Raw genomic sequence first — 21,700 nt, 5'->3', positions numbered from 1 at the left:
ATGAAGCAAAAGTTTACTCTCGTCTGTTTTGAGGGTGATGTGATAAAAGATGTGAAATTCATCTCCATTGTGTCCTAAAATAATAAATAGAACTCACTGCTCACTGCATGGCTAATCAATCTATAAATGTATAATACCGTTATGCAATTTTCAACTGATGGGCTAAAACATGCCAAACCACAAGTGCAGTCCATTAAGAGCCATTTAACAAGATTACTGTTTCTATCATCCACAGTGTAGCAAAAGGAAAATGTATTATTGACAGTTTATTGGCTTATTACATCAAACATCCACCATTCTGAGAGTCTGACTCACTGCAGAACTATTTTGTTTCTTCTAATTTTGTTTAAAGGGATATGCTTAATAGCAGAAGTAATAATATAATAATAATACTTTTACAGATGAGGGATGGCAGTTTCATTTGAAACCCTTCAAGCATTGAAAAAGTAAGATATCTCTGCACTGTCAGCCTGTCAAGTATTACAGGGATAAACCAGCTCTGCAAGTGAGAACAGACACCACTGACCCTTCAAGATGAAGTCCCGCAGCTCACCTGCAGACGTCTGAGCCCGGGTTGTACTGCGACAGCCGTGAGTGAAGCAGTGGAATAAGGCGGAGGTCCACCCATCTCTTCTCCCAGCGAAGCCCCGGGGACGTGGGCCAGGACGAGCAGGACAGCGTGTCCTGCAGAAGTGTGAAACGCAATTTAGAGGAGCTTGTCGTTTCCCACCTCGCTCATTTCAAACAATTGACATGTCAGGAGCTCAAGTCCTGCTGCTGTTGTTGCTGCAGGTGCACAGGAAGGCCGAGCGAGAGCGAGCTGCAGAGGAAAGCTGATTCACCCTTCTCAAAAGATAAAGATAGAGCATCCCGGTTGTCAGCGAGCAGTGACAGTTGCATGGAAACAACTTTCTGGCACGGGGAATGCTGCTGCATGGTTACAGAGGGACAGTTATAGAATCAGTCAGTCAGAGAGAAAGAGGCTGATGAAAAAAAAGTACCGTGTTGTTGGGATGGTAGTTCAAGTGAAGGCCGCTATCACACAGAGGAGAGGACGTCCCACTGCTCTGGTCGCTAGGGATACCTAAATGTACGGCAGGGTCACAAACAAAAAAGCCAAGGAATTAGGTCTGCATGATTTTGGCCAGAATGATAATCACAATCTTTTTGATCAAAATTGAGATCATGATTATTTATCCCGATTATTATTATTATTCATTCATTGCAGATGTGAATTAGTTTGAAGCTATAATCTGCTACGGTGCATTAAATGGTAACATTTATGATTTAATTAGGGCTGTCAAACATTTAATTTTTAAAATCATGATTAATTGCAGAATTTCTATAGTTAATCAACATTAATCACATTTTTTTAATGGCATGTTTTTAATCGCTTATTTTTAAGTCAATTTTTTTGCATTAAAAACAGTTTTGAGGTCCACATTGACGGAGTGAAACAATTCTTTCCAGATTGTCTTGATTAGGAATCAAAGGATTCCAAAAAAAATGTCTAATGAGGAGACTCACGGGTACCCATAGAGACCATTGTCATTCAGATGTCTTGAGTTCAGAGGTCAAGGGACCCCTGTGAAAATGGTCATGTTGTTTTAGCCTTGCAAAAATTTATCCTAACTTGGGAACATTATTCCGCCCCCTTCCTGAGAAGCTAGCATGACATGGTTGGTACCACGGGATTCATTATGTAGTTTCATATGATGCGATTTAAACAGTAACACTGACAGCCCAAGTTTTAAACTGTACACGGTCCCTTTAAAATTAATGAAAACATAAATACTTCGAGGGACAAATGTCCAAATCTTTGCATCAAAATAAGGCAGGTCTTATTCATAGTGCATCTCTAAGAAAGATAATATAAATTAAATTGTAACAAAACTTGATACCAAAATAAAAATCAGCAAAGCATTGCTTTCATTTTCCCCTTGTGCCATCTTCCTTTGCATCAAAATAAGACCAAAACAGAAGGTTCTTTGTCCCCTGAATTAGTGCATCTTCTCTGGATACATATTGCCCGCTGTATTTATACAGCCTACATATTTATTCACAGCTGTCACCGTACCGTGATGCACTGCAGTGCAGCTGTGAATGTCTGAGTTGACGCTTGATGAGGACGAGAATTAACAGTAATGGCAAAGTTAGGGTTACAGCGATATATATATATATATATATAGCATGGTATGAAAATTGATGGCTATCATACAGTGTACATTTACTTATCAACTGTATCGGAAAAAAAAATACATCTGAATGGAGAATCTCACCTTTACTTTAGTTAATTTTAATTAAATAATTTAATTTTTTTTTTAAAAAGAGGATTCAATTTCCAATTATAGTAATACAATGTTGTAAAATATTTGTTCAGCTATGTTTTCATATATTTCAGGGTCTTTGTATCTGATAATAACAATAATAATTACTACTAACTCTGTAATTCAGTGATACAATATTTTACCTAGATGGTTATTGCACCATGAAAGTTTGAAATGTTATAAATCCCAGCCTTCATGCATTCATGGTACAACAGATTGTGTTTTTTAAGGTGGTTTAGCAAGTTAGTTGCATTGCTTTGCTTTGCAGACACAAGTCCCATTTAGTTTGTGCATACGGTTTGTTCTCTCCTATGTCAAAACAATGGATGGTTTTTATTTAGCCCGTCTGCAATCGCACCATTCAGGAACATTTTTCACAGGCAGCTGCTGCAGAAGCACGCAGCGGCATGACAGCTCTTCAAAAGTGGAGGCTGTTAGTTCAGGGAGCACTTGATTTGATACACAGCAGGGTTTTCTATGAGTGGAGAACGCATTTTAAATGTCAATATCACAGCCGATCATGTCAACTGAAAGGTGGGAAGCCAAAATCATAATCACGATTAATATTCAATTAATTTTGCAGCCCTACAATAAAGCCTTCAAAGTCAGAGCAACACCTCCATTTATTTCAAGGTTTCCAACTGCAGTGAATCACGGCTATCAACAGAAATGTGTTACTTTGTTCCCCAACAGTGTGGGCTGCCACTCTGTGCCAATTTGTATTCAGTTGACTGGTTGGATGGCCAGTCAACCTGGCCTATATACGCGAATGAAAGGATTTTTATGAAAGCTTTCATGTCTGATGACGGGGCTGAAGCTTTCCCATGGAAGAGCAATCAATTGCACCACAATGAGCAATGTCAATTCTTTCAGTTTAGCACATTTTGGGGAACTTGAGAAGTGTCCGTTCCTCTCCCCCCTCTTTAGCAAAGCTGCATCTTTATTCAGTGCTCATCAGGACGAGAACAAGAAAGTGAAGCAATTGAATTTATATTTCTTATTCTCAAAGTGGCTCTTCAGGCTCCGGTTTATTGTCACCAGGACAACCAATCCTAGACTGAAATAAAACCAGCTATAAATACTCTTGGTTAATTATTTTTGTACTGGTGATTATATACTTTAATCAAAGTGTGTGTAGAGGATTCTTACATGTGCAGTCCTCACACAGCGGCAGTTTCAGAAAGGCTGGAGTCTTCTTCAGGAAAGAGACAGTAAGAGTCACTTCTTCTCCAGCGTTTCTTAAAACCTGGACCTGGAAGGAAGAAACGTTGGGGTATTTTTATTGCTGCAAACTGTGTGGTTTTTTTGCAGATTGCTTGCTGTGATGAAACATGGTGCACTAACGTCACCCGAAGAGTGGAAAGCCAAGATAAGAGATTTACACAGACTAGACACACATATCTCCTGCAGTTACATTTTAAAAAAGCATGAAACAGAAACAATTGGCTTTACATGTCAAAAAGATACAAATCCTAAAGTGAGACAAGATAAGCTGTTGAAAGAGCCGTTGCAGTGTAAGAAAATATGAGATATGAGATGACAGCTTACCACTTCCTCGTGGCGATAACTTCGAACGTTTATTCCATTTATCTGGAAACAACAGTTACAGGGTTACCCTAAATAATACTGCTGGCATCACATCACTGTAGCTCTATCTTCAAAATGATTAATGAGGCAAGCACAATAACTGTTATGGCATCTGCGCTGAAAACTGTAAACAAGAGAGTCACATCCACAGTTGCCATGAATACAGAGCGCCTTTGGCTGGCTTGTAAATGTTTCCTCTGCCTCAGATGAGCTGAGAGAAATGAGCTGCTGGAGATTTTTTTATTTTTGCTGGAGCACATGTAACAAATGAAAGACTGGAGAATGTGACATTTACCTTTACCGATGCAGTTTTGTGGACATGCAGCACATGAATTATTAAAGTATGTGTTATCTTGCAGAGTAGGATGAGATATGTAAACAGAAGTTTTGGCATTTTACCTGAAGGATGCCATCCCCGATGAAAAGTAGCCCAGAGAGTTCAGCTGGAAACCAAAAAAAGTCACTTTAGTAAAACCAAACTAGAGGAGTGAAATGGACGTTGAGAGTTGTAAAACCAAAAACAACAAACCTTTTTGTTCTTTTGATATTTTTGAGATCACAACAGGGATTTTATGCTCTGCTCCACCCTAAGGACACAAATTAAATTATGCTGAGTTACAAAAGGTATCACAAACGCAGAATGAGTCAAAGACACTCGAAAGCAACTCAATTTATAAATGATCAATAACACTTGTTCAGACTTAATTTAAAGCAGTTGGGAGGAGAAGCGTAATCAGCTGGGATCTAAATTACCTTGATGCTCAGGCCAAACCCTCCAATTGTCTGTCTCCTGATCGTTACAGTCCTCTCCTGGAAGACATTCAGTTCGAAACAGAGAAACAAGTTCAGACTGATGCTGAACCTGTGGGAGCGCTCACAACAGAACAAGAGAGACTGATTGCCTTTCGAAGAACTCAAATTTAAACATGCACTAAAGGGTCTTCAATATGGCCCTAAAATAATATCACGATATTTCAGAGTATTTTTGCCATAACGACATGATCATATGACAAAATACTGAATACTGATACTGATACTGAAAAAAAACCCATACAACTGCAACAAAGTAAGTGTTTTATATGTCAACATAAATGTAACAGCTTGCTGTTGGATATTCAGAAAAAAAATAAACAAAAAATATCTTTCATTTCTTTAATTTGTAAACAACAGTAACCAGCAGGAAGTTTGCTTTCAGCCACACTTGATGTTGCCATGCGTAACAGTATGATGTCATTTGTGGGGTTTTGAGGGGTGATCTGTAACTATTCTTATAGATGCACGTTATTAGATTTTTTGCTGATAATTATTTGGCAATAACGATATATATCCACTTTTATCCCCACCTAATTTTAGTGATCAGTAAGTCTCTTCGGTGGTGAAATTAACATCATGTTATGCTCTTATCGTGATGGCCCACCAGCAGATGGAGACATAAAAAATGATGCTTTTCAGTGTTTGAAATATTCATTCATTGTGCAAAATGAGAAAAATACTTCAACTTTGGGTTGATGTTTTGTAAATGTTCACTTCGTCAAAATCAAAACAAAACAAACAAAAATCATTTTCTGATATTGGAAGAAGTCAACACGTTGACCAATATTTGATTTTAAAGTCAATAATTGCCGATACCGATGATGTGCCGATATTATTGTGCATCCCAACTATTTCTAGATGAATAATCACTCTCACTGGTTGCCTGGCAACCTTGCAGTGATGACAAGACTCCAGGCAGTAACTGCGCCTGGCTGTTCAGTACTTCATAATTTCCCTATAAAAACCCAAATAGAAATGGTTACATTTCAGTTTGTGTACTGTTGATGAAATAAACAAGATATAAGATGGTAGCGAGTGTACTTTGAAGGGGGCTCGTATATTTTTAACTTTGGACAGAGCTGGGTTATCTAGCGCCTGCTTCCAGTCTTTATTCTAAGCTATGCTAATTACCTCTGCGCTCCAGCTTCCAGTACGTAACATCAGAAAGAAATTGTTAGATTCCCACACACCATCAGCACAAAGTTCATAAAAATGCAATGTTTGGTTATACATATTCCACGGACTGCCTGCTCTGTGCTGGAGTATAAACTGAAAGACCTTGGTTTATGGAGTGAGGGGAACATTTCAACCTTCATTTAAACTGATTTGAGTGTTTTGGGTGGTTGTTCTGTGCAGCTTTAATATTGATTGTGTGAGCTAATCATTAATTCAATGGTTGAGATGAATAATGATTAAAAAAGGTACTTAGATTGATACTTAACCTTTCTCAATACATTATTGGATCAAAAACACTCTAAAATCTTTAAAGTAGTGGGGGAAAGGGGTTATTAAGAGTAACTATCATAAGTGTGATCTTGCAAGGCCATATTTGATGTTAATTTTCTTTTGCTTTATTCTATTTGCTAAAATATATGATACCTTTTTCTACACAAACACAGTCTCCCGAGTTTTCATTAAATGTTGGCTTTAGCGCAATTGTTCGTCCTTATGTTGTGTCGAGAATTTTCTTGTTTATCTAGTCCTTACGTCTAGTCCTAGTCCTCTAGTCCTCCACTATAAAGATGTTGTTGTTTCATATTGATGATTGAGAAACCCAGGAATTAGTCCTAAAACCCAGAAATCTATTAGCATCTCAGCATCTCTGGTTTCCTTGTCTCAAAGTCAAGGATTTTTTTTTTTTTTTTGGTTTTGGTTAAAAGCCTTAAATAAGGCCTGTGGTGAACACAAGGTTAAGAGACCTTCACGATTTGTTCTACGCGGTGGGGACATGACCGTAGTATAGTTCGTGTTAGCCTCGCAAAAGGTTTTTTACTTTTGTAGATGACATTTGGATTTCAAAAATCCTGAAAGTGGTGTTCATTTGTAAAGATTATCTTGCTGAACAAACAAATGTAGGTATCATAGACATTTGTTAACCACAGAGCTAATTTTCTGCAAAATTCCTAAATAAATAAACCAGGGCGACTTTAGCTTCCAAAAACGTCATCCCTGGGGCACTCTATATGATGCCCAACACAGTATTTTTAATACATTTACTGGAGAAAGCCTGCAGAAATCCAACACTTTCTTTTAAATTTAAAAGCGTAAATTGGTAACAGTAGCTAAAAAAGTCTACATCAGGTCTCCCTGACATGTTATGGTTTTATTTCTGTAGCATGACTTCACACTTTCCGTTAATAAGAAGTTATGTTTCAGAGGACACTCCATTTATCTTAAAAGATTTATCCAGCTCCTTGTTACTGCATTCATTTTTTAAAATGAGAAAAGTGAATTTATTAATGTGAAGACAAAGACGTCAGACGTGGTGACAAGTGTGGCTTAAAGATTACACTCTGCTCACCATGATCCAGTGGGTGACTCATTATTTAATAGCTACATTTGATTTATGAAGAATAGATTAACTGCAGTAGATTTGCCATTAACGCAGACATTCAGTGTTCTCAGTATCTTTGTGCTGTAACCTTCATGTATTGTGCAGTGCATGTAACTGATTTCAATGCACAAGCATGTGAAGTGCGGTACAGCGCCATTTAGCAATTATGAGACGGACTGGGTTACTTACACTCGAATAAAAAGGCTCTCCTGACACACAGATGACATCTTGTTCTTGAATGGTCAGAATATCTTTGGCCAAGTGTAGTCGAATATTAAACGGCTCCTCATTACCTTCTTGCATCAAATAAATCCCAGTCTTTGTCTGTGAAACAGAAAGATAAAATCATTCATCATCCCTCCACGACTAAATTAACTGGCCATGAAATGAAACATAGCTGAGAATACTCACTGCAGGATGAACATGGAAATTAGGATTCAGAGTTTTGGTGATGTCTGTTATTTCTCTCTTTTTTTTTTAACTACTCGCCTTAATGCTTATGTTGGAACAAATGAACCTATTCAGCACTCTGAGTAATAAACACACATTTAGATTAAAAAAACATAGAACAACTGCTGATTTATGGTTTCAAATAACGAGCAGACCCTCTGAGAAGCAGCTTTTTTGTATACATTCACGCTGAGAGAAAAAAATTATATCATCTCATTTGTTCTACATGTAAGGCTGATGAGGATGATGGCAAATTAAGAACCTGTGAAATTAAGTGGCTGGAACCGAGCTCACCCTCCACATTTGAATTTCCCTGCTTCATACAAGCAAGTGTGAGGACGGTTTCCAATGATCCATTTAAAACATGCTAATCCGCATAAATTTGCATTCTGCATATCCTTCCTCCTCCCTGGCTAATTACGATGCCTGGTCTGTCCTTGACTTAAAAAGGTCTAAATAAAAGAAGCACCTCCACCTGACAAGACTGCTAATAGAAAAAAAAGACCCCAGTGTCAGCATCCTTGTCACCCGGGATACACTGCTCATCAGTTAACAAGACAGTTGCTTGCACGGTTGCTATTCTTAGATAGAGTATCTAAACGGCAGGTCAAACTTGAATCAAAGTCAGTTTATGGAGCATATTATCTTTCACCCTGTAATGAGGATTGTGACGAAATGAGCCTCCGCCTGCAGCTGCAGCGTGAGAAATGAAATGAGGGGCGCATTAATTCACATTATTTGAAGTAATGTGTGTGTGAGAGTCATTAGCCGAGCAAAATGAGGGCAGTAGTGCTGTAACTGTATAGAGCTGGGTCAGACAGTTTCTCACGTGGTCGAGCGCTGTTTGACCTGTTGTATTGCTTGCATTGCACATACTTAGCCTTATCTCTGATCCTATTGTATGTTTATCTATTACTCTCCCCTCCAACCCTCCAACTCACCCACCCCATTATTATCTACGTCCTTGTCTCAGATCTGATAGCGTGCGCATCACTATTTCCACTGCAAGATATGCAACAAGGACATCTCTTTCTAACCCAGAGATGGAGGAGCTCCCAAACGTCTGAATCTTATGTCAGTGTAAAAAGGCACAAGTTAGCATGAAACTGGCATGCCACCCATCTCTGACATGCCAAACAGTGTCGCAGAAACACTGATTTGTAACGTGAAACTGCTTTATTCAGTGTTTTTACCTGTTTTAATTACCAGTTTCGTTTGTTTTGGAGAGGAAGACACCTCTGTTGATAATTTGTATCCCAGTGAAAACCTCCTGAACAATGAACACTGAAAAGCTCTGAGAAGTTTTAGCTGGTTGCAATCAGTAATCATCACCACTAGATGCCACTACATCTTACACACTGAACCTTTAAGTTTCAAACTTAAGTTTGTCCCTTATTCAAAATATTTCCCTAAACTGAGGGGTTCATTTAGGAGCACTGCATAAAGCCTCTTAGGTCTTCGCTTTTGTGTTTTGTGTTTGTATTTAGGTTTTAACGGTAGTTATTGTCATTATATAACCAAGTTCATAGATAATCTTCATTTGCATCATCAAGATTTAAAATGACTTAGCAGCAGTAAAATTAGCTAGTTTCTCCAAAATGGATGACAAAGAAAAGAGAAAAAATGAAGAAAGCCAAATTGGACTGAAGATGAGAAAGTTCTCCTCGAAGAATATGGAAAACACTATAGCATAATCCAGCGAAATTTAACCCAGTCATTGCAAATAATAATCACCAATCATAAGATGTTGCAAAAAGTAACTGACAAAATCAGTGCCACAAATCTTGCTATAAAAGAAACTGTAGATGAAGTGAAAAAGAAATGTAAAAATATTACTGTGACACCAAGAAAGGAGTCGACAAAAACTGGCAGCTCAATAAAACAACATAGCTGCCATAAATATATGAAACATGTTGTGTTAATGTTTGGCTAGGTAGCTACAAAATTGCTAGTGCAAAGATTAACAAGTTGTGTTTAGCTCATGGTGTCAGACGTTGTTTTTTTTCCCCAGTATCAAGAAATGTGTCTTGATATCTTCTCCTCCTCTTTAATCACCATCAATTCAGCCATTGTCCAATGCTCCACAGATGATTTTACTTTAAAGAGAAGAGTACCCTCAAATTTTCAGAGGAAAGTGGTTACTACGGACCTCCTAAAAAAACACATCAGGGAATACAGTGCTTAAATAGCTATGGGCAAATACTTAGGAACATTCAAAGGAAATTCTTACGATTTCTGCAACTCATTCATCTATTTGTGAGGTATCCTCAGATAAACATTTAAGGGTATCCTAAGTAGTTCTATGCAACTGGGTACTAGTATTAGAAGTTGGTGTTTTTCTACATAAGTAGCGTTATAAATGCACGTTTGGCTGACTACAAAGCAGTTGTATAACAAACAGTATTAAATCCTAGTAACTGTGCTGATGCTGAGGACACCGGGTGAGCTTTTCGAAGCAGTCATGTAATTAAAAAAAAAAAGGAGGTTAAAATCAAGCTTCCAAAAGACAAGAAAGAAAACGCCAGGAGCAAGAGAGAAAACAATCAAAGGGAAAGCGACTTGTTGGCAGTGTTAGCTGTCTGATAAATGAAGCAGCTCTGCCCTCAGTTTGAAAAACAGCCACTAAGAGCGGATCAACTGCAGGTCCATCACCACCATCTCCTCATGTTACTGAGGATGTGAGTTCATAACGCGGCAACTAAAAGACACTTCAAGCAGTCTCTTACTGCAGTTTACAGTGTAGAGAGGAGCAACACATTCTCACGCCTGACTCCTCAAATACAGATGTGGCCCCACACTGTGACGCCGTCTGCACCACTCCAGCTTCAATTCTGAACATTCAGGGACGGCATGTCAATTTATGCTTTTTAAATGCAGCACCATAAAATGAGAGAGCGACGATACTCCTTGATCTTGCTCTAATCCATGCAGTTACAGTTTCTGCTCATTTAATGAATTCAGTCTCTTTACAAAATAAAGGTACTCGCTTAGGCTTGAGCAACAAAAGCATGTAGTTAGTCTGAAGAGCTTCATATAGTCTCCCCTTAAATTTATTAGGCTAATTCTTTTTCTTATCGACAGACTCGTAAAGTGTTTCAGGAAGACTGCAGGAAGCCAGCAGTCAAAACATGTCAAGGTTAAAAACACCTTACTAGTCTGCCGGTAAGAATTAGCCTAATAAGCATGTGGTTAGATTTAATAAAACATCATGGTTTGGCTTAAAATAAGTACGTCTGTTACTGATGTAATATAACATCACCTGACACATTACTAGCATAATATACTACACATACTAGCACACCATAGTTAAATAATAAATTAATAATAAATTATTTCTAACTTAACTGACTATTGGTTTCACATAGGACATTAACAGCAGTCTCCTGGTGAAAGTCTGGAGTTACAAATGATCCACATCCCCACTCACCCCATACCCATACCACATTTGCTCACAGCGTCAAAAACAGCTTCAGCCTCTATAAGCTTCACACAATGGTGGGTTTTTTATGTAAAAGCTGAGAGAGGGAAGTTATATGCACATCACATAGGTGCAAGGCAATCAAAAAACAGCATACATGAGGAAAAAAGTAACACCTGCAAACTTACTCCATGCCACACAGGTCTAATGAAGAACATGTCGAAATTTAACCTGAAAAAAGATTTGACTCAAATTTTACAAAGATCCAAGTAGGATTGAAACACTGTCTTCATTAAACTTGTGTTGCATGGAGTGAGTGTACAGGTGTTACTTTTTTACCTCATTTACGTAAAAGCAAGAGCACAAAATAGTTTCCTGTTGTATTTTACATATTCAGCAGGAAACGGCTGATTCACATGAACAATATTCTTACAATTCTTTTACAAGGACAGAATATCACCTATGATTAAATTATAATACGTCTCGCTTTAGCATTGCCTGATCTCACACAGAGCTGTTCAGAAAGTCGCCGATGCTGCAGCTTAAGTAGTAGTAGATGCGAGCACTTTTCAAATGTATGAATTGTCACACCCTCTCGTCACTCCGCCACCTTGGACCGAATCGCAGGTATCCCAGCATGTTATGTACAGCAAGTCGTTCGCTTCTAATAAAAGGTAGCAAATTTCTGGTCTAGTATAGTGGGGCGGTATCAAAAGGGTGCCTCAATGCATCTGTTTCTGATGCTGAGGGCTTTGAAACTTAACATGCAACACTTGCATCAATAACTCTGTTTTAGTTTAAGTGTTTACTCGTTTCAGTCATTAGTGCAGGTGTAACAGTGGATGTATTAGAAGGGGAGGGGACGCCTCTAAGGGTGGCTATGTACAGGGCCCCAGATTTAAGTCCTTTTTCTGGCTGCATGCTTTCACTGATGATGTTTCAGGCACTTGTAAATACCAAGGCTGCTTCTATAATCATTGGCAATTTACTGTCAAAATGTTACATTGATTGAATCCTACCAACCTCTTCATTTGAAGTCTTGAAATCCATGTGCTACTACGCAGTGAGGGATACTGCAATGGAGAAAAACAAGATTGAGTTAGACAGTGGAGGAAAACGCTTAATGACCAACTCACTGCGGCAAAACCGTACAGCCAATTCAAACCAGCATTGTTAGCAGAGTACCTGTTTTCATTATGCCTTTCTGGTATAGAACTTAGGTAATGGAGAGAAATAGATTTTTCATTGAAATGTGCCTCTTATAACGCAACTTAACAGTGAAAGAAGAAAAATACCCATGGAGCAATCTCGTGAGAAACCCGGAGACCATTAAACGTTTATGAATAATTCATTATCAAAGGTGAGAACCCAGGTATCCTAATAAATGTTTCAATATCCAATCCCGCGGTGCCAGAAATGAACTGTGTTGCCATATCTGATGACTTGTCAGAGAGGGAGTAAAACTGGGCCACAGCAGAAGGAAACACCACAGTAAAAGTACCAACCTGAGTGGTATTGTGGTTTAAAAAAAAAAAAAAAGACTGACAGCACTTACTTTTTTAAATTACCTGACTTGCTCTTTACAGACAGATACACAAGTGTCTTGAGAAAATGTTATGCGAGCAGCTCATTTACATAAACCAGCTCCACTCAGTTTTAATCAGACACGACTGCCACTTGACTCCACAAAGCACGTACGGAAAAAAAATGGCTCACACTTGAACCTGTGCTGCAGAGGGACTCTGAGACTTGCCTCAGTAGAAAGGCCCCCAGCTCTTTGTACGGTGAGATCTAGCCATCGAGCAGCGAGTTGATCCCTGATCTGAGCCGTAGCAGAGGGCCTCCCTGAATCATGGCTGTCAGACTTGGGTAGTTGGAGAGCACTGCTGTCACCTCTCCTGGTCGACTGTGGGTGTTGAAGAGCAGAATGAGGCTATCGTGTAGTGGCTTCACTCCTGGCGGTCCCCGATCGGTGGATGTGCTGCAGTAAAAAGAGGAGAATGCGGTTAAAGAATCATTCTAAACTAACGTGCTTTTTAACACAAATTAAAAGATGAAAAGTTAAACAAACAGCTCACCCCAAAAATGAAAAATACATATTTTTTCTTCTTACATGCAGTGCTATTTATTAGTCTAAATTACTTTGGTTTGAGTTGCAGAGTGTTGGAGATATCAGCCGTAGAGATGTCTGCGCAAAAAAAAAAGAAAGAAAGAGAGAAACACTCAACAGCAATTTCTCTTTCCAGAAATCATGACCCGCTTACCCGAGATAATCCACAGGCCTTTTGTGAGCAGTTTCATATAGGAACTTTTTCCTTTCTACCAACACCCGCCGAAAAGAGACCACGGTCAGTTCTAAGCACAGACACGAGGGAGCAATGCTCCACCTACACAACACAAAACCATCTTTAGCCTCAAGTAATTCTCATCTTTGAGCAGTTAGTTTTACAGCAGATGATGGAGAGGTGAATGAAAATGAACTATAGTCTGAAAATTATGTGTCAGCAAAAGAAAACTTAAACACCTAAACCTAAACCATTTCATGCTAATCATATTTACATAGTCAAGAACACAATTCCAATAATAGAAGAAAACCATTCACAAGAATATCACCTTACCCTCCTTTACATCCCCAGCCCTCATCTATGTACATGGCAAAAATTCTCTTTCTGAACATATTTTTAAACCGTTTGATATTCTTACTTTGTTTGATTTCTTCCTCCAGTCTATTCCACAAAAGCACACCACAAATAGATATGCACATACGTTTATATGGAAAATAAAACATGCATCTTTGCATCTTTTCATCATACAGGAATGTCTTCTTTTCTATTTCTGGACATTTTTAGCTTTATTGTTCAGTTCAAAACATTTGTTATAAAAGTAATCAAATGTAGTAAGTTAAATTCATTTGATAAAGTAATTAAATTAGTTACATTACTAATTATATTTTTAACAGGGTCAATAATTAATTAGTTATCAATAACCTATTATTTTTCAAAAGAAACCTTCCCAACACTGGTGTACATTGATGGACATCTGCAACGTCTCTTACCCAGTCATTCAAAAGCAGTATAGAAGCGGGTCTGAAAGAGACATTGCTGTTGAGTTTTTCAAATGTTTTTTCTTTTTTGGCGCTTTGAGCACGACAGGCCGCGTGCCATCTAGTTCCATTATACTGGAAAAAATGCAGACATCTCTCTGACTGATAAACTCCAACACTCTGCAACTCACACCAAAACAATCTAGATTGGTAAGTAGCACTACAGGTAAGAGAAAAAAATGTGTATTTATATTGGGGTGAATTGTCCCTTTACAAAGCTCAGCTAAATATTGCTGACTGAATGCTTCTGACTATGACTGAAAATATATAATCTACAGCTGCTTGCAACACGGATGAGCGTGATGTCAATATAACTATTGCATGTAAGTGAGAGTTTCAATCAGAAGCAATTCATAACTTTATTGCCCAAATAAGCACCTGGTAAAAAAAAAAAAAAGAGAGATTCAAAAGCAAACTCAGATCTGCGAATCCCATTCCTTAGCCTACGCTGAAGGATCCTCTCAAACACCTCACTTGTAAAAAGAACCTGTGGATTCGTGTGCACGAATGCCAAAACGCAATTAACTCATATTCTTTCATTTTTGTATGCCAAGCACAAATACCCTGTTTAAGTGTTTATTAAGTTTCAAAAGCACACCCTTGAGAAATCCTCCTTGTTAGCATGCATTGTTGGCTTGATGCCACCTTTTGTTGTTAACCACTATTATCGTCGATCCAAATGGTTTAAAAAAACTACAATGGATGCATCTTGAGATGCATTTCATGCATAAATCATTGAAGCCTGATTATAAAGTAACATCAGCCTTAATTTAACTTAATGTATTTGTTAAAGCACTGAGAAGATAGAGTGATTCATTCATATTATGTTACTATCAGTGCAACAACTCAAGAAATCTTCCCAGTAATTGATATCAGTTTAGCTTATTAACTTTCCGTTTTATGAAAAAGAGTACATTTCCTGGGGCAATTTGACTCTTTAATGGTAAATATTTGGCCCTTTTTCCTTTGTAAAAATGTTTTATTTTGTATATTTGTTTAGGTTTTATCCCTAAGTTATATTATAGGTTTTATTTTTTAATTAATGCCTAAGGCTTTCTGGAATGTTGTCCTGTGACTATAGCGCACTAGAAGGTCCAAACAACATTTTTAAATAAAGTCTGTAAATTCATTTATGGGGATCAGATACATTGAAAAAGACACTGTACAATAATATTAATATTAAAAATACTACTACTACTACTACTACTACTACTACTAATAATAATAATATAATAATAATAATGACTTATTAAGGAAACAGAGAAAGGTTCATAACTTACTAGATAAACAGACAAAAGTCTATGTGCAAATATACAATACATGCAATAAATACAAAAAACAACAACAAAAAAAAACCTGAACTGCTGCCAGGGACACAAATCTCCTCCTTCTCTCTCTTAAAGTGTAAAACTAGGCAGTGCTGATCAAGTACAAACCAATATTCTGTCACAGTACTACCTGTTTCTCGACCAAAATGTCTTCAGAAACATATTTTAGTAGTTGTGTTTGGCTGTAGGCCCAATAATATTACGTCAAGAGGCGGGTGCTATACTGCTTCAACAAAGTCTGAAAATATTGAGATCAAACGGTAAAAGAAAGCACTGTTGATCAAATATTAACCAAGATCCTGCTACTGTGTTGCCTATTCTCGCCTAATATGTTTTCAGAGACATATTTTAGCTTACGTTTAACTGGAATTTGAGGTCTTTCGTTTCTAGCGAGCCGCCATATTGACACCTGTGGAAAATCGCTGGACCAAGCTCACCGGCAAGAGTGTTGAGGCACAAAGCATTCTGGTAGTTGTAGTATATACACATTTTCCTCTGTCTCCTCTGGTTATGTTGCACCAATTTCTACAGCATGGACAGTCTGGATTTATGAAAAGACCATCTTTCTGGCAGAGAAATACTTTTTCAGTCAATTTGTGGGGAAAATGACAAAAATCTGCCCAGCCTCTGAAGATTTTCTGCTTTTCACTGTGTTATCTGATTTAATATCAATATCTAATCTGAAAATGTCTCTTTGAGCTCTGGATAAATGTGATTGTCTTTTTCTTTTCAAAAGTTATGTGACATTTTATGAATCACACAACTGAGTCATCAGTCAACTAATTTGCAGATAATAAGTCATAATTTTAAAAAAAAATCATTAGTCTGGGCTCCAATTTAAAGGAGTAGTGTGAAAGGATTTAGTGGCAGATAGCAGGAAGGTTGCAGATTGCAACCAACTGAATACTCCTAAACTCACAACTCCTTTTTCAAGCATGCAGAGAACGTACGGTGGCCTTCAGGTAACATACAAATGTGACAGGCCCCTCTAAAGCCAGTGGTTTGTGTGTTTTGAACTGTTTTGTTTTGAATGTAGAAAGATGACAGCGCAACATGACAGAGGACCTTCCTATGTAGATATGAGGAGTTCAACAATCAAAAACACAGTAATTCGTATTTTCAGGTGATTATACACTAATGAAAGCATACTAATGATATTTTATTTAATTTCTGCCAATAGAGCCCCCTTAATCACACACACCGAGCCTTTTAACTCTTTAAAACCTGAGCTAATAAGTTTGATTTCTCAAAAAACACAGGGAAATGGCAATTAGCAATTTTACAACACACAGCCCAAAAATAGCAAGAAATTATCAAAAAGTTCCAAGATGTTTTACCTGAAAATAAGCAAAAAAAGAAAGGTGAAAAACCTAAATAAACGAGACAACAAAAAAAGTGTGGAAAATTAAATAAGATATGAATAATTGTTTTTCTATGACATTGTTTTTCTGGACATTTTCCCCTAGCTTTTGATCATGTTGTAATAACTCTCCCCCTTTTTCTTAAAACTAGACCTTTAACTGCTTTCTTGCAATTTGTGGGACATTTCTTGCCAAGTTGGTCATTGCCTTTTTGCCCCGTGTTTACAAAAGTAATCAAACTACTTTGTTCAGTTTTGAAAGGGTTAATTAATTGTAAATGTACATGCATCCGACATTTCAATTAAGTTGTATGATACTCATACGTACTAGAAAATCGATGATGCACGTGAGAAAACTATTATTGACATTCATTTCAAAATATGTGGAATCCTTTGTGTTTGTAATCTATGATATTGTTTTTCTATGTATGTGAACGTAAACGTGTCCCACAGATTCATTAATAAAGTTTTATTGACTTTATAAATTCAATTTGGATCACGGTTTTCAGCCTCTCCCGCCTGCCGCTGCACTCTCTCGTGTCAGAGATGAGTCGGCTCTGTAATGGATGTCAGAGAAATCCTGACATCATTTGTGGACCTGCTTTAAAAATGAATGTCTTCACGTGGTCAGCTGAAAAACGTGTCTGCCGCTCTGATTTGAGCACTTTGTCTTAGCAGGTGCCCTCCTGCACATCCTGTCAGACGCCTGCACTTCTCCTTTTATTTCTCTGAGAATCCACAGATTAAATAGGCCGAACCTTTTGTGCCTTTTACATCGAGTCAGCGTAACTCCTTTTACAACCACGCCATCAGATAGTTTCAGTCCTACCAATTTGCCAAGCGATGTTTTTCAAATAATGCTCTCGTCTTTGACACAATGGCAGGAAGCAGAGGGAGAGGAGCAGAGTTAGATTGGCTGGATGATGTGGAGACTGTAACTTGACATCTCCATCTCTTAGACCTGAGGACAGCTGTGGCCCGCACAGGATGATGAATGGCCGCTTGTGAACGCAGGTGGAGCAGCTGCCTGCAGAGTGCTTCAGCAAATGTAGTTTTACCGCTCGAAAAATTGAGATGGGTTTCACTTACTGTACCGCTCACTTGTTCTGCGACCTGGAACATATGGTGCCTGGGAGTGCAGCTTTTTAATTTGGCGAGCCATGATAGCAGATATTATGTTACTCAAATATTATGGCAATCCCCAAAGATCCCCGCTCAACATCAACAGCTGACGAAGTTTCACGGGATCTGCTCAGTTTATGTTCGAAAACAAAATGACATTTGTGTTGCAAGCTGCCAGCCTCCTCTGCTGTTTAATGAACACCTCCCTGTTTTTAAATTTCTTTCTGTAGAAACAAAGAACACTAATCAGATTCACTTATCTATTTCTGTTACCTTGAGAGGAAAACACTTCTCCAACAATTGAGTTATTTTTTTATAATCTATCATAATATTTTATCTTCTAGGAACTTTAAAGAGGCAAAGTCTGGGTATATTTTTCCTTTTCTTTCATATTTTCAGTCATGAGGATTTACCTAAATCCGGAGGGAAAAATGCTGAATTGTTTGGCAGATTTTGTTCAAGGTTGTGGGATCTGGCTGGATTGTGCTCTTCATGTGACAACATAATATGGTTTTTATTGCTTTTTCTAGTTATTGTAGTTTCTTTGTACTTGTTTTGAAAAGAAACCGAGAGCTGCCAAACTGCTGAGGAGCTTTGTGGAAGCGTTATAGCTGTATGTAAGCTTCTCTTTGTCTCTAACTTGAGCGCTGCAGCTGTGTTTTCTTGTTTGTTTTAGGTGCAGTAGGTGAGAAATGGATTGAAATGGAAGTTTTAATTGAAGTGCAAGTGCAATGATCTGTTGTATCTCTGGAGAATAAAATACAACAAACACAATGAAAAATGAGTAGCAGAAAAAGAAAATGCATGTTTTCACTATTCCTCAGTTGGTTTCAGGGCTGCAGCAGGCAATCACTTTCATCATTGATTAATCTGCCAATGAACTTCTATAATAATCGGTAGAGGGTTTGGGCTATAAAATGTCATAAAAAAGTGAAAAATGTTGATCATATATTTCCAGAGCCCGAAGGTACATGTATAGATTGCTTGTTCTGTCTGACCAAAGGTATCATATTTAGCAGCATAGAAGAAAACCAGCAAATAGTCCCATTTTAGAAGCTGGAACAATGGACTGTATGAAAATCAACCAGGGGCATCAACTGTTTCAAGAGCCCAGGGTGTCATCTTCAAATGCCATGTTTTGTTCAATCAAAAAAATCAAAACTTGACCCAACAATCTTAATTTCACCATTAAAAACAGGTAAATCCTCAAATTTGAGAAACTGGAACCAGAGAATGTTTGTTGTTTTTTGGTCTCTGTTGACTATTCATTTCAGCTCAGCTCACAGCTTTAATCTAAAGAACAATGTGTGCATTTGTGTTGTGTGCAGGTTCCTCTTCACCTGACAATTCCTGACACATTAATAAACCCAACCGTCAGTCCCGCTCCTGCAGTGAACGTCTCGTGTAAAGAGACAGCTGTTTGAACAGTTTTGTGTTTACAGAGCGCATCTTGTATTCCATGGGGCCTGTTTTGCGTGCTGCTAGAGGTGCTACCTCTGCTCCTTTTTCTTTAGATTAAGTCCAAGATAGATCATTTAGGCAATGTAGAAAGAGTATGCCATCATGTTTTTTCAATACTTTTAAAGCATTTGTCAAAAAATAAGTCTTTCATTAAGTCAATACGTGAGCCCCTGGACGCAGCCAGTGAAGCTCTCGAGGCCAGATGCTCATGACTGATAGGCAGGGGAGTAAATTAGTGATGGACACATTTATAGACTGAGCTCTTGACCTTCCTGACTATGATGTATGTTTTCTGGCAACAGGGAGCCACCAGTTATCAGGTTGGTGCCAGCTTAAATCAGCCAGAATCATTTCACAAACTGGTTCCCTGTAACGTCGCCGGATATCAGAGAGCAGAAATAGACGAAGGACATAGAATTATAGCTAGAAGACACTGGTCCAGCAGCATGTTTGATACTGATGGGCTCCTTAATTGGATTGTATTCTTTTTTTGTCTTGAACATGTGATATAATGGTACAACGCCCGCGGATAAATGGATTGGGCAAGTCAAGCATGTTATCTTACACAAGGGTTTTAATTAGGCTCAACAGATGAACATGCAGCCTTTTATACTACATTGAATAACATAATTCAGTCATTTAATTACATGATATATGTTTAAGTGTATAGTCATTTTTGTATTTCAACCAATGCGACCCGAGCAGCGTTGCAGGGGAAGACTCGGGGGCCTGGAAATGGCACCATGCTGTGTGTGGAGTACATGAAAGGATTAAAAAGCTCAGCATATTGCTGAAGGCTAAAGCTACATCGAAATGAAGCTACACAGTCGAGGGACACATCTGTTCACTTACTAAATATAAAGTAGGGAAATATAGAACTGTCTCTCAATTGCTCAGGCAAATTATTAATGAATTCAAACTGTGTGACATGAAACAAATGACTGGCTTAGGGATATAAATGAACTTCGCTAGATAATGAAGCTTAAATACTAGTAACATTTTATTGGAGATAAAAGCGGCAGTTAGAAACTAATGATTGCATATTTACTTTATTTCCTGGAAGATTTGCAAGATTCCCTTCAGGTCATTTTCTAGCTGCAAAATTTGACGTGTTCACCTGAAAACTAATATAAAATATATAGGTAGGGCTGCAACTAATGACTATTTTTTTTATTGTCAACTATTCTGTTGATTATTTTTTTTAAAGATTATCTTTTTAGGCTTTTTGCCTTTTTAAGATAGGACAGACAAATAGACAGAGATGAAATGAGAGAGGAGTGATGGTATGCAGCAAAGGACCAGGTGAGCTATGGGTGTTAATGGTTCATTATATGGATCATTTAGTCTATAAAATGTGAGAAAATTGTGTGAAATACCCATGAAAACCTCCTAAAGCAAAAAAAGTGTCATTTTCAAAATGCATTTCTTGTTGGAACAAGACTTAAAATTGTAAAATTATTCAAGTTGTGATTTAAAACAGAAAAAAGGTAAAAAAAAATAAAAATGAAAAAAAATTCTCACATTTGAGTGGCTGGAATTAGGAAACAAATAGGATCGTTGAGAGGTGAGAACATGAGTCACATGACATCACTCGAGTCGAACTGAAGTTGCAAATCTGAGGATATGAGACTTGCTTGACTGACGCTGATAGATGACTCGTCTTGACTCTGCATGGGTTTTCATAACCTGAGACTTGAGAAAGACAATTCAAATTAACTTTCTAATTAAATATTTGCATTTTTCTAGATATTAAGGAGTTGTGTTTTGTTTTTGAAACAAGATTAAGTGATTTCTAGTACTAAGTGTGGAAACCAGCAACCTACCAGGTCTTGACGAAACCCACAAAGAATCAGTCTTTTTATCAAACCTATTAGCTTATTGGCTGGATAAATATTAACTAGAAAGTTAGCATAACAATTGACTAGATCACTGAATTTCATATGACTTGATTTGTCTTGCTTGACCACGTCTAGGGCTGTACCCAACTCAGAATTATGCTAGTCGCATAAGATTTAGTTTTTTAATAGGACTATTCACCTATTCATTCCCTTTCTTTTATGTATAGATTGAGAGTTTGAACAGGAAGTTCAGTGCCACAGCAATATTCACGTAATACAGTAAACAAGCTAGTTGTGCCAAATGATCAGAAATGTGCAACAACATTTTTTGAACAAAAT

General features: G+C 37.8%; 1 protein-coding gene across 1 annotated transcript in view; it reads right to left on the bottom strand.

The window, feature by feature from the left end:
• Positions 1-21,700, bottom strand: part of sntg1 (syntrophin, gamma 1) — a 52,773-nt gene that overhangs the window by 26,814 nt on the left and 4,259 nt on the right. Inside the window, exons 2-11 of the mRNA XM_042498234.2 lie at positions 12,903-13,130; positions 12,173-12,222; positions 7,471-7,605; positions 4,668-4,724; positions 4,444-4,501; positions 4,314-4,357; positions 3,876-3,917; positions 3,477-3,579; positions 1,002-1,084; positions 554-684 (exon numbers count right to left, since the gene is read on the bottom strand). Coding sequence (XP_042354168.1) covers positions 554-684; positions 1,002-1,084; positions 3,477-3,579; positions 3,876-3,917; positions 4,314-4,357; positions 4,444-4,501; positions 4,668-4,724; positions 7,471-7,605; positions 12,173-12,199 — 680 coding nt within the window. The 5' untranslated portion in view covers positions 12,200-12,222; positions 12,903-13,130. The remainder of the gene's footprint in view (positions 1-553; positions 685-1,001; positions 1,085-3,476; positions 3,580-3,875; positions 3,918-4,313; positions 4,358-4,443; positions 4,502-4,667; positions 4,725-7,470; positions 7,606-12,172; positions 12,223-12,902; positions 13,131-21,700) is intronic.

Source organism: Plectropomus leopardus, chromosome 12 (assembly GCF_026936395.1).
Source record: "Plectropomus leopardus strain MGB_pleo_1.0 chromosome 12, ASM2693639v1, whole genome shotgun sequence".
Classification (NCBI taxonomy): domain Eukaryota; kingdom Metazoa; phylum Chordata; class Actinopteri; order Perciformes; family Serranidae; genus Plectropomus; species Plectropomus leopardus.
Note: the sequence above shows the minus strand (reverse complement) of the source record. Positions and strands in the feature narration are given on the sequence as shown.